Source organism: Talpa europaea, assembly GCF_964194135.1.
Source record: "Talpa europaea genome assembly, chromosome: 10".
Classification (NCBI taxonomy): Eukaryota; Metazoa; Chordata; class Mammalia; order Eulipotyphla; family Talpidae; genus Talpa; species Talpa europaea.
The window spans coordinates 63419144-63432537 of NC_140077.1; the positions used below are offsets into that span (position 1 = coordinate 63419144).

Here is a 13394-nt window from a genome sequence, read left to right on the forward strand (position 1 = left end):
TGGGCAAGGTTGGCTCTCACAGGTGTCAAGGGAGACTAGTTTGGGGGTGTTGGGAACCACACAGTGGCTGGATGCTCTGGACAACTCTGGACGAAGGTGCACAGTATGTGGCACTGAGTCTGGTGCTAAGACTCATCCCAGGGGCAAGGGTGCTCCCTATAGCACTCATTAAGGAAAGAGAATGGTTGAAATGCTGTTGGATGTGTTCAAGCGTGTTGTGGGCCCACTGGGAGCATTCCTTCCACAACAGAAGGGGCTCTGGTGGGGTGGGGGCGCTGCAGAACTAGAGGAGGCCAGGTTGCCACTTCTTTCTAGCCTGGTGCTCTAGCTGTTTGCATTAGGGGAGGATGAGAGTGTGTGCAGTGCGGTGGGGCGGGAGGGTGGGGGGTGACTCTATACTCCAGGCCCTGCGGTGGAGGGGTGGGGGGCAGCTGGTCACCCAGCCCTGCGACCACCTGTAGGCTTACTTGATATTCTGTTGCCACCTTTCAAAAAGTCTTAGACTTAGATTTTGAATAGGGCCCTGTATTTCTTTCTTGCAGTGAGTCCACAACTTATGTGACTGGCACTGTCAGAGGGTGAGGAGTGTGGCGGGAGGCCCAGGCCCAACCTTTCCTTTCCCAGCACACACTTCCTGGCACAGATATCCAGCCCCAGGGTCCCAGGCAGCAATTCAGCAAGGCCCGGATGCTTCCTGCCCCCCTCTACCTCCCTCTACCCACATCCCAGTGGGATTCACACTCGAATTTCTGCATTCTTAGGGGAACAATCCCACCAACCCCCCACCACCCATGTTTATTCTTAGGCCTGGTCAGTCTCAGCTGGGTCTCCCAGCTTGACTCCGGGCTGTGCCCACCTCTCACCCCACTGACCCCCATCCTAACCTGCTTCCTGGGATGCCTGAGGGCAGGGCCCTGATCTGTGGGACGAGGTCCCAGACACACCTGACAGCAATCCACTGGGTAGGCCTGAGCCCCAACCCCAGTCCCTCAGGGTGAACAAAAAGATAAAGACAACTGTTCCATCTTTATTAGAAAAGAAACCAAAAAAAGGAAGGTGGGGTGAGCCCAACCCTAAATGAACCCTCCACTGTGACACAGGTAGAGCCTAGCTTGTCCGAGTGTGCAGGTGTGACACGGTCACCTGTGCTGGATGTAGGCTTGTTACAAAGTTTTCCCTGCTGTGCAAACTGTGTCCTGTTCGTCTTCCTGTGGCTGACCTTGGCCTCCTCTGGGCCCCCATGCGGTGGGCACAGCCCCAGGCCCAGGCAGGCAGGGAAGATGCCACATAGAGGGAGGCTGGGCAGAATGTGGGGCTGAGTGAGGAAGGGCGCCCCATGCGGGTTCTTGGCCTTGCCAGGGGCCCAGCAGTGACTAGGCCGAGGCAGGTGGGCGGCCCCCACCCCTCAGATGTCCATGTAGTCGTCATCCTCATCGGTCTCACTCTCCAGCGAGGACTCCTGGCTCGAGGTCTCTAGGATCTCCAGGGCCGGCTGGCACAGGCTCTCCTTTCTCACATTGGCGGCCGACTGGGCAGACAGGATGGCTGACTGCAGAGACAGGCCAGGGCAGGGCACTGGTCAGGGATGTGGGTCTGGCCCCAGAACCCCTGTAGCCTGTGTCCCCCCCATGCTCTCCCCACCCCACCGAGCACCCGACGTCACCTTCAGCTTCTGCTTGGTCTCCTCCGAGATGCTGCCTTTGGGCGAGAGCAGAGTCGGGGTGGGTGGTGTAACGGTGATCTCAGGGGGAAACTTGGTGGCAGCCGAGGGGATGACCAGCTTTGGCATATTGGGCAGGAGGCGTGACTTGGCCCTGCCCGGCTCTGATTTGCCTGGATGGTCCTCGGGTGGCTGGGCACTCCCACCGCTGGGGACCTTGGAGCTGGTGACTGTGGGGTGGACCGTGGGGGCTGAGTCTAGACTGCAGCCTCTTGGCTCTACCTGCCCTCCTCAACTCAGCTCTCAGTTCCCCCTTGGAAAGACAGAAGCTCCAAGAACCTCCCCTTCCTGCTGGGTCAGACTACTGGTGCCTTCTCTCAGCCCTTTCTGTACAGACCCGGAAGTCTCTAGGTCTCCTCCTGTCTCTCACTTGCCTCCCTGGCTGTTTGGTTCTGGCACTGGGGTATAGGGCATGGGAACTGCCCCCCATGCCCCAAGAGTACCCTGCACTCTGGGAACCCAGGAGCTGGGACACGGGCGAGCCTCCTGAGCCTTCCCAAGGATTCCACAGGCCTTCAAGGCATTACATACAGTAACAGTGCTATTCCCCAACCATCCCAGGGTATTCACACAGCAAGGAGAACGCAAGGCCCAGAGCCCAGGGCGCCCACTGTCCCCAAGGCTTCAGGGCAAGTGCTGTCTTTACTAGAGCCTGGAGGCAGCAGTTCCAGGATTGGCTGCCTCCTCTAGGGAGCTGAACGAGTGGGAGTCACCCTGCTCTGGCTGGTGTCCACATTCCTCCACAGCCCCATGGCTTTAAAAGGAGCGGGGCTGGCTCCCTGGCCCTGGCACTAGTCCCTGTTTTCCTGAGTGGGGTCTACGAAAGGCCCTTGTCCTGAGGAGTCCCTGAAGGGCTTGGCTGGTTGGAAGTGATGACCCAAGACTGGAGCTGGGCTCTGACATGCTGGAGCTGGGCTCTGACATGGACGCCTATCTAGTCCAGCCTGATCCGGCCACCCCTCTTAGACTCCTCCCGCCATGTGCCTGTCCCTCCCATCCCACAGCTAAGCAGCCTCAGACAAAGCTCTACAATGGGCCTAGCTGTTTCCCTCAGAGAAGCTGAGGGTGGCATGAGGGGCTCTTGGGACCTTTCTCCCTTCCCTCCCTCTCTATTCCACCCTCACCAAGCCCTCAGCTGGGTCTCGCTGCAGGGCCCGCTTTCTACCTTATCCCATGGCCAGCTTTCAGGTGCACCCTTGAGGGTAGGGAGGGGCCTCTGTTGGGAAACCCATCCTGTGGAGGCCCAGGGGGCAGTGCTGGGCTACCCCTGATTAGACTTACCCTGACTGTAGGTGGGCTCAGTGCCTGTCCGGGGGGCAGTCTCTGCTGGCCAGCAGTGTAGCTCTGCTGGGAGGACCTCAGGGGCCATCTTCACCTGCACACTATGTCCTGGTTCCTGGGGCGGGAAGTTGGAACCCTCTGCCCTTGCTGCCAGCTCTTCTCTCTCTGTGCGACACAGGGCAGCTGTGTGTTAAGTCCTCACCCAGCCCACTGCACAGGGTGCTCCATCCCTCCCTCCTTCTGTGACACCCAATAGGGGACCCTGACTGAGATGGCTCCTCACCCCCACCTGAGCAGCCTGGGGACCAGAGGGGGCTCCTCTGGATAATCACCTGCATGGAGCCGGGGGGACAGGCTCCCCATCCTGGATCTCTATATATCTGACACAGAGCGGTAACACTGAGACTTCATGGTCCCTGTGTCCCTTCAATCACCAGCACGGAGCTGTCAGAAGTAGGCTCAAAAGCTCTCCTTACGGGAGTGACAATCAAACAAAACCAAGGAACCCACGAAGACCAAAGCGGACTAAGTGGAATGCCGGCAACAAGCTCTCTTGCCAGGCCACACCTTCCCTGGCACAAGGCAGGGGCCAGGAATTGGCCTCAATCCTGCCAAGGCCTGCCTGGGCCTGAGCAGCAAAGGCTGTGCCTACGGCAGCCAGCCAGGCTGTTAGTCAGCACTGGCCTGCTGGCTCCCAGGCCTTCCAGGCCCTGCCTCCACCCTCCCCTTGGCCTCTAGCTGTGTCAGGTCTTTTTGTCGGTTCCTGATGTTGCATTCCTCTTATTCTGGCCTAGAATCTCTGTACACACTGCCTGGCATGCCACTACCCTTCCACTTGCCCACTTTGCCCATCACATTCCTTCTGGCAGGAGTGTCCTCCCCCTCTTCTAGAAGGTAAAGCTATTCCTCCACAGTCCCTTAAAGCCAGGCAGCTCCTGAAAAGGGGACAAAGGCAGGACCACTGAACAATTTCTGCCTTGGCCTCCCGCCTGCTGGCTTCCAGCTCCTGTAGGACAGAGCATCCCTACCTGCCTGAGGTACTCCACCTCATGAGCCACTCCCTCCCTTCCTCTCCTCACTGCCTGATAACCAGTCACAGGCTCTTTGTCCTTAAGCTCCAGACCCCAATGCAATGGCAGGCAGGGATAAGCACCCAGGAAGGCTCCTCCAGTTGCAGCCCTCCTGAAGCAGTTATTCCCTGAAGATCAGGCTGTGGGTGGGGTGGGTGGCTTCCAGGCTGAGGATTCCATAGAATAAGCCTGTGCTGAGGTAGGGCCAGCATACCCTGGGCCTGATTGGAGAGTGAGACTGCCCTGGAGGGGTTGGCGGGGGTGGGGGTGGGTGGGTCAGGGTGGCTCTCTCCTGCCCCAGGCACTGTCTGCCCTTGCCAGGCTCTTCCTTCTCTAAGGACTGCCAGGAGGAGACGGGGCACTTGGGGCAGGGGTGTCTAGGCCAGATGGTCCCTCCTCTCTGTCATTGTATCATTGTTAAATTAAAAAACCCAAGCCCCCATTCCTTGCTCAGCAGGCAAATCCGAGAGGCTTGAATGGATAAAGGGAGTAAATGGAGCTGCCAAAGGGAACCTGGACTGAAGGGCTGATGATCCTCGATGCTAATTCAGATCACCAGCCAGGACACACCCAAGACTAGTTGGATGGAACCCTAACCAGTCAATGGTGCCTGGAGTGTAAACAGAGCCTCGGGACCCTCACTATCTTCACAACAGACCTATCTCTGAGTGTATTTCAGTAACTCCACCTGTTCGGTATCTATTCTGTCTCTGGTGAATTCTTTCACCACCACCACCCCCCCCCACCACCACCACGCATCTGGCCCACGTCTGATTCTCCCCAACACTCTCAAGACTATCCTGGTGATTGTGGGGAGGACTACAGGTGGGCCTGAGGAGGAGACTTGCCTAGTGCCCTGCCTTTAGAGGAGGGCCTTCTGAGGTTTCCCTGACCACCCCTTGCCTGCCTGCCTCCTATCTCGGGTTCTCTGGCAGTGGTGAAGCACGTGGCTGGAGTTCTGTGCCAACAGGACAACTCTCCCTGCTACCCTGGGCCAGAATTCCAGTGCCCTCAACCCTATTTACTAAGTGGCAACTAGCTAAGGCAAGCCCTTTCCTCACCCAGGCTGATTCACTGCCTGGAGTGTCCTTTCCAACTCCTTCCTGTTCTACTCTGCCCATCCCTTCTATCCTAGAAGACTTGACATCTTATTGAGAGGGACCCTCACTCATCCGTGGGCCAGGCACTATTTCAGCAGTCAGAGAGTGTGCATGAAACCAAGTCCTGGCCAGTGACAGGCAGATGTCCAACAAGGAGATTAAGCAGAGGTGTGGCACAGTGGGAGTGAGGGGGTGAGGAAGGGAGGGGACTGTACCAGGGCACCTTTAGGAGAAACATGATCAGGACAGGAGACTCCCAGGATGCCTTTGGTCAACTCTGAGTTCCCCCTGAGAATGCAACTGCTACAAAGGGGCCAAGGGCCCTGATGAGTCTGGCTTGAATGGGTGGATGAGATCTTTACTAGTGACCAAGGTATCCTGTCTAAAGTTCAAGGCAGATGGCACAAGTCAGGACTAGATGCTGCTGGTCACCTTCCCCTGGCTGGAGTTGGAAGGCCTATGTGAGGGGCACCCCAGTGAAGGGCAGGGTTGCTCACCCTAAGGACAGAGGCTACCCTGACTGGGGCCATCCTCACTGCTCTCTCCCAGCTTCAGCTCCAGACTTGTATGCCTTCTAATCACTGGGTGCCTTCAAGACAAAGCAGGTCCTGCCCTCCCTGTCCATCTAATCCTATACCCAGTTCTGGCTCACTGACAGATCACTTTGCCATGTTTGGGGAACTAAGATCCTGCTGGAAGGTTCCTTCCTGGTGCTTCTGTTCTGAGTATTATGGGGTGCGGGCTCCAGAGAGAAAGGCCCTTCCAGCCTGACCCTGACACCACACCAGAAAGCTCGGGGAACCATTGGGGACACCCACACCAACACAGCCAGGCAGACGGCACTAGCTCTAAGGTCCAGTGGCAGCCCTGAGACAGGCAGGTAACTCTGTGTGGTAGGTATGGAATGGCAGGAGGGTTGCTAGGGGGTGTGCTGAGTGCCTGGCCATCAGGAACAGGCCTCACAGCCAGGCCCTGCCCTCCCTGTCCATCTAATCCTATACCCAGTTCTGGGCTGACTTTCAATGTCATGCAAGAGTTCCATCCTAACAAAGGCCACTTAGTTTAGCTTTGGGGAAGTAAATAGAAAAGGATCAACTTTGCAGACTGAAGAATGTGTATGAGGAAACACATAGTAACACTGATGGCCTGAATGGGAGTGGAGGGGCTGGGTGAGTGGGGGAGGAAGGGAAGGCAGTAGGCTCCAGAGAGTGGCCGCCTCCTGTACTCACACCCTGAGAAACCCTCCCATTCTGTACAAGCTAGTGTGTGGCCTGTATCAGTGAAGGTCAGTCCCTTCGGAGATTAGATTATAAAGGATAGTCTCTAAACACCTGAGTGAACCAGCTGATAGCCTGAGGTTCCTGAATTCCTGGTCCTCAGTGATTCACTGCCTGGAGTGTCCTCTCCAACTCCTTCCTGACAGGCTGAGGGGAACAGGAGGGAGGGTCTTCATGGGAGTGAGTGATTATCTCAGGTTAAGGGCTCCATCATCACTGCCCACTGAAACCACCACCACCCACCAAAATCCAGTATGGGTTTATGTTTACTTGGTTGATGGCTCTATTTACTATCTCCAAGCATTATCCTGAATCCTGCAGAGCCTTACCTCCATCATATATATACATGGTATGCTGGAAACAGATACGATGAGATACACAGAAAGAAAAAGAAACAGCCAGGGTCGCCTGGTGGTGGAGCCACAGCATGTAGTTCTTCAACTGCTCTTTGTCCTGCAGCCTTCAGAGGCTTCTCTCAGAGCAAATGGCTGCAGGAGCTGACCCAAGGGGAAAGTGATTCTTGGTCTCATGGGGCCATGACCAGTGCACTGTAACTGACTGGGCAGAGGGTCCCTACATTTCCATGATCTTCACAACAAACAGACGGCCTCAGGAGAAATATTGGTGTTGATGCTCAAATTGGGAAAGAGCCCACACAGGAAGGACAGGCAGAGTAGCCACAGGAAGGACAAGCAGAGTAGCCTGTGGGGTGGAACTCCTGGGTCACAGCTGCCCAGAACTTTGAGGCCTGGCTATCCCATCATACAGCTGGGACAGGAAATGGCACAACTAAGGCTTACAGCTGAAAGCAGCAGCCCCAGATGTGGGCTTCCACTTGAAACTGTGACAAGGAGGACAGGCAAGCCTGGTCTTGACAGGAACCCAGGTCAGGTCTGTGGAGCAGGGCAGGAAACGCAGGGGGAGTGTCTGAAATAGAGGGTCAGATGGCACCTTGCCCTCCCTTCTTGCCCACTGGGCTTTTTGAGGTACTCTCAGGAAAGCCTGGTCTGCCTGCTGGTTCTGTCCTTGGGCTGCTATTCCCAGTGGCAGGCTGGGTGTTAGGAGGAACCAGCCCTCTCTCCTCCACCCTTATGGAGCCTCTCAGGCCCCTGCCCTGTCCCTTTCTCTTCACAAGTCACCCCTGCTGCTCCTGGTGGGTTTCCATTTGCCTTGTCCCATCAGGCACCTGGCGGCAGCTCATAGAGATGGGAGGTCTCATGTGTGCCCAGGGTCAGGACCCTTCAAGAGCAGTGACAAACACACTGATAGTGGCTCTCTCCCACTCCTCTCCACATTTGACTTTTACAGGCAGAGAGACAGAGACAACAGAGAGTTAGGTTAAGAGAGGTGAGCACAGAATGTGTCTACCTGCAGCAAGCTGATGAACAGATCAGTAGGACCTACCCCCAGGATTTCTATGCCTTGTTTCTCAAGGATCACCAGACGGGGGGTGACTCCTGTCTCCCTCTGCCATCACCATGCACTCTCCATGCAAGCAGGACTTGCTGCCTCCAGATGGCAGCAACCTGGCCCAGCTCTCAACCTGGCCCAGGCCTCATACCCCAGGTGGGCAGGACAGGACTCACCTGGGCCCAGAGAAACCATGCTGGGGGTGGCCTCAGGCCTGTGTGGTTGGGGGTGATCAGGATCCTTGGATGGTTCTGGGGTAGAGGCTGACGCTGAGGGAGGGCAGGTGATGACAGCTGTGGTGGCAGTTGGCACAGGGCGAGGCCTGGTGTGGGTGTCACTGGGCTGCTGGAGAGTGTCGAGCGGCACAGGGTCAGGGGCTGTGGGGGCTATTGTTGCAGGGAAGAAGTTCTCTCGGCTGTCCTTGGGGTGCTTTGGGGTAGTGGGAGTGTCCCCTGTGGCCTGTGAGGAAAAAGGAAAGGTGAGGAAGGGCAGTTGGGAAGCCCTATTTGGACTGGGACTGCCAACCTGGCTCTCTTTTTTTTCCCCCCAAAATCCCGTTTTTTTTAATTTTTAAATTTTTTGAACAATATTTGCTTCCCCCCACCCCCTCAGGTTGAGTCCCCATAGAATTTCCTTCCCCAAGGCACTCATGCACCATCGCCACAGGCCCCTGTGCTCCTCCCTTCCTCTTCCTCCTCCCCCCCTGCAATATGTCTCTGGTTTATAGTTGTCTGTTTTTGCTTTGTTGTGTTTTGTACTGTTATTATTTTTGTTTTACACCAATGTCTTATTTGGTTCCCCTATATTCCTGTTATAAGTGAAATCATCCGATATTTTTCTTTTTCCTTCTGGCTTATTTCACTGAGCATAATTCCTTCTAGCTCCATCCATGTTGCTGCGAATGGCATGAGTTTATCTTTTTTGATTGCTGAATAATATTCCATTGTGTATATACACCACATCTTCTTGAGCCAGAAGAAGATGGGCATTTGGGTTGTTTCTATTTTTGTGTGGTTGGGGGTAATCAGGGTCCTTGGATGGTTCTGGGGTAGAGGCTGACGCTGAGGGAGGGCAGGTGATGACAGCTGTGGTGGCAGTTGGCACAGGGCGAGGCCTGGTGTGGGTGTCACTGGGCTGCTGGAGAGTGTCGAGCGGCACAGGGTCAGGGGCTGTGGGGGCTATTGTTGCAGGGAAGAAGTTCTCTCGGCTGTCCTTGGGGTGCTTTGGGGTGGTGGGCATTTGGACATTTGGGTTGTTTCCAGGTTTTACCTATTGTACATAGTGCTGCAATAAACATAGGGGTACAGATGCTCTTTTGAATCACTGTTTTTGAGTCCTCTGGGTAGATCCCTAGTAGTGGAATTGCCGGATCGTATGGTAGCTCCATTTTTAGTAGACTGAGGAACCTCCAGACAGCTTTCCACAGTGGTTGGACCAGTTTGCACTCCCACCAGCAATGTAGGAGAGTTCCTTTTCACCGCATCCTCGTCAACATCTGTTGTTGCTTGTTTTTTTGATATGTGCCATTCTCACTGGTGTAAAGTGGTATCTCAGTGTGGTTTTGATTTGCATTTCCCTGATAAGGGATGCTGAACATTTTTTCATATTCCTGTTGGCCATCTGCATTTCCTCTTTGGAGAAATGTCTTTTGAGTTCTTCTGCCCATTTCTTGACTGGATTGTTTATTTTGTTTTTGTTGAGCCATGTGCGTTCTTTGTATATCTTTGTGATCAGTCCCTTATCAGTTGGATGGAGTGCAAAGATTTTTTCCCAATCAGTGGGGTGTCTCTCTGTTTTGGTTAATGTCTCTTTTGCTGTACAGAAGCATTTCAGTTTGATGTAATTCCAGGTGTTTATCTTTGCCTTCACTATCACTGCTTTGGGTGATGAGTCTTTAAAGATGTTTCTGAGATGTATGTCTTGTAGTGTTTTACCTATATTTTCTTCTATATATTTTATGGCTTCAGGTCTTATGTCCAGTTCTCTTATCCATTTTGAGTTGATTTCTGCGCATGGTGAGAGGTAGTGATCTAGTTTCATTTTTTTGCATGTGGAGGTCCAGTTTTCCCAGCACGATTTATTGAACAAACTGTCCGTGTTCCATTGCATATTATTTGCTCCTTTGTCAAAGATTAGTTGTTCATATAAGTGTGGCTTTATTTCTGGGCTTTCTATTCGGTTCCATTGGTCTGTGTGTCTGTTTTTTGTTCCAATACCAAACTGTTTTAATTATTATGGCTTTGTAGTATAGCTTGAAGTTTGGAAGTGTGATACCACCTTTCTCCTTTGTTTTCATCAGTAGGGCTTTGGCTATTCGTGGTTTTTTGTGGTTCCATATGAATTTCATCCAACCTGGCTCTTAATGGCACCACAATCTGGGCCCTGCTGCTCTGCCAATGAGATCCATTAGCAGCCTTTTGGGGTTCCTCTGGTGCCAACACTGTTGAGAACCCAGAAATCTTCCTTGGGAGGACAGCCAGACCATGCTGGTGGGGACTCAGCAGAGACCTCCATGTGGTGGGGACCTCCAATCAGCCTCACTTTCCCACTCATGGGTGCCAGATGGGAGCGTTTCTAGCCGTGACTCAGGGCATGGGGTCGTAGCACTCAAGGTGGATGCTGCAGGAATGGAGGTCAGTCCTGGAGTGTGGCTTCCCAAGGGCCAATGGTGGCCAGGTCACTAGGGAGCTAGAGTGATGCTGAAAGAATCAGCTCTGGGCTCAAGGCTGCTGCCTTAGCTTGGCTAAGCAGGTTCTTTGCTCTGGTCTTGGCCTCCTCAGCAGCTCCAGGGCCACAAACCTTTGGCCTGAGGCAAGCAAGGACCTGTGTCCACACAGTTCCTTCTACCACCAGGTCACTCTCACTCCAAAACCAAAGCCTATCCTCCTTGGACAGTGATGACCATGGTTTCCCAGGGGCATGCTGAAAGGGGGAGAGGGCACCTCACAGCCTATGAAAGCAGAGGCTACAGCCTCAGGCCCCTGGTTCTGAGCACACTGGATTCTCTAAGCTGGCCCGCACCAGGGCAGGTGGAACCTTTCCCTGAGGCTGTAAGTGCAAGAGAATTCCTTGCTTGCTGGGAGACACCTTGATGCTGGGGGGCATGGCTTGCTCCCTGAAAGACCTAGTCTCTTAGCATTTGTTCTCACTGAGATGCTTCATCCCCAGCTCCACATGGTACAGGACGGCTCCTGTGACTCTGCCATGGAGGTAGCAGTAGTGCAGAGTGTCTGTGAAGAGTCCATTTCTACAGTGGAAAGGTAGGCAAGACCTGTTTCTCACAGGCAGTCATTTGGGGCAGGGGAAGGTTAAGTGTGTGTTCTTGTCCTCAAGAGAGCAGGCCTTAGCCACAGGTGATGGCACTGAATCTCTAGTTATGTCCAGAGCACTCTCCAGGCATGCACAGGTCACCTGGGACATGCCTTGAGCAAAACAGACACTCCCAGAGGGGACAGAGCAGCACCATACCACCTCCTCCCCAGCGCTGGGCAAAGGTGGGCCCAGGACAGCTGTGACCTACTATCCCATTCACCTTCCCCAACGTGGCTTTCTAGGCTCCTCCAAGAGGTCAGGCCCCAGAAAGGTAATGAGATCTCTGGATCACAATCGCCTCATCTAAGTAATGGGACCCTTCAGTACCCTCCTTTCACCTAGGCCAGAGAAGAGAAAGTTGTGTGATTCTATCACTTTAAGTAATTTAGAAGTCCACACTACAAATAGCCCTCCTCTCTCTGGAGTGGTCACTGCCCACCTGGCCCCATCTGGGTTGATGAAGGACATAGGAAGGGCTCCCTGAGTCTGAGCTCTGTATTGGGGCCACAGGGAGCTCCTCCTGTTCCACACAGCAGAGAGGCTGTGTGAAGGTCAAGTAGGCCACCACAGAAACATGGTGGCTGCATGGATCTGCAACTCCATGTACCCCCTGGGGTACATCTCTCCAGGGATTCTGGCACTTAGCTAGGGTACTGGGTCCACTTGTGTGGTCTATAGTCTGCTCAGTCAAGGTTGAATCCTTGGGCTTCCTCAGACAGAGCCTTAGTGGCAGTGATGGTCCGATGCCCTCCACTCCACTGAGAGGATGTTTGTCTGGACAACCTGAGGTGTGCAGCTTCTCAGAGTGCAGGTGGATGCCCACTGCCTTGAGCTCCTGTCTCAAAGCTCCTTAATGGTGCTCTTCTCCAGGGTGCCACAGCATCAGCCAAAGGTGTGAGGATAAGGCCTGCTCCCTTATGCTGCTGGGGTGGGAGCAATTGAGCCACACTTTGGGGACAAGAGGCCACACCTATTCAAATGTTAAGCACCAGCCTTTTTATCTAGTCAATCAGACTTTGGCCGGCCCAAACCCCACCCACTATGTACCAGTGTATCACCTGGGCTGATGGTCAACGGCTGCCGATGGGCCTGATCGACTGGCCCTTCTCCCCTCAATCCATGCTGGTCATTAGAAGAGTCCCTGCCTGAGACGTACCTGTTTCTCAGCTGGCGGGCCCTGCAGTTAGGCTGGCACAGGCTAGGTTGGGCTTACCTGTCTTTGGGCAGCGGCCCCAAGGTGGACCTGACAGAACTTCACAGCCTGCTCCAGCGCAGCCTCCTCATCCACCTAAGCAAGGAAATGTTGAGGTCAGAGGGCTCCCAGAGCGTAAGGCCCAGCTTCTGTGAGCTCCCACCTTGGTGCTGACATTCTTTCACTCCTGCCTGGGAAGCACGGGCAATGAGTGGATACCACCCAGAGCCCTCCCTAGGACTGCCACTCTGGGTCTGTCTAGTTAGGCCAAGTTCATTTCTGCAGCTTTCTTATTTCATCCTCAGGGTCTGAGGCTGGCAGGATCTGTAGTCAGGATGTAGAGCCTTCTGGAATCGGAGGTTTGGGTGGTGGGCAGGTTTGATTCGATGGTCCTGGGCAGTTTCTAGTCCTGCACACTCTGCAGATCAAGAGTCCAAGGAGGGCCTCCCTGGTGGCGCAAGGGGTTAAGACGCAATCTATGAAGCTAGTCCGCAGCCACTGCAGCATGAGTTCGATCCCTGGTAAGGGAGCTACCCACATGGCACAGCAGACCTCTCCTGACTCGCCCGCTGCTCTCCTCAGCATTGTATTTCAGTCAGTCTGCCTGTTGTGTTCCCCACTCTGTCTCTGGTGAATCCACTCACCCCCCACAACTCTGGCATGAACCCCAATTCTTGTATGCATAAATAAATCTTAAAAAAAAAAGAGTCCAAGGAATGGGGAGGGGGGAAACAGACTGGGGAGGTATGGGGGCCACTCTGTACAGTGGGTTGGGCAAGCTGCTTGGAGTGTCAGGAGCAGTCAGGCCAGAGCCTGGCAACATGGGAGAGGGCCTGTCCTCACCAGCGAGGAAAGCAGCAAATGTTTTTTTTCTAATTAATCAGCAACATAAACAAGTAAATGTTACTATGGGATGCTGATGAAATATCAATAAAATAGGCACTCTAAAAAAGGCACTGCAAACTTATGCCATTTGGGAAAAAACTACCTATTTGAGACAGTGACCATGTTTGAGCTGGTCATTGAAGTTCT

The 13394-nt window shown here is 54.0% G+C and overlaps 1 protein-coding gene across 1 annotated transcript in view; it reads right to left on the reverse strand.

Annotated features, from left to right (window-relative positions):
* Positions 1 to 1381: 1381 nt before the first annotated feature.
* The window catches only part of CABIN1 (calcineurin binding protein 1), a gene marked incomplete at its 5' end in the record, with an annotated part of 178576 nt that continues 166563 nt past the window's right edge, over positions 1382 to 13394 (reverse strand). The window contains 5 exons of the mRNA XM_084244486.1: positions 1382 to 1549; positions 1664 to 1890; positions 3002 to 3166; positions 8035 to 8317; positions 12384 to 12458. Coding sequence (XP_084100612.1) covers positions 1406 to 1549; positions 1664 to 1890; positions 3002 to 3166; positions 8035 to 8317; positions 12384 to 12458 — 894 coding nt within the window. The 3' untranslated portion in view covers positions 1382 to 1405. The remainder of the gene's footprint in view (positions 1550 to 1663; positions 1891 to 3001; positions 3167 to 8034; positions 8318 to 12383; positions 12459 to 13394) is intronic.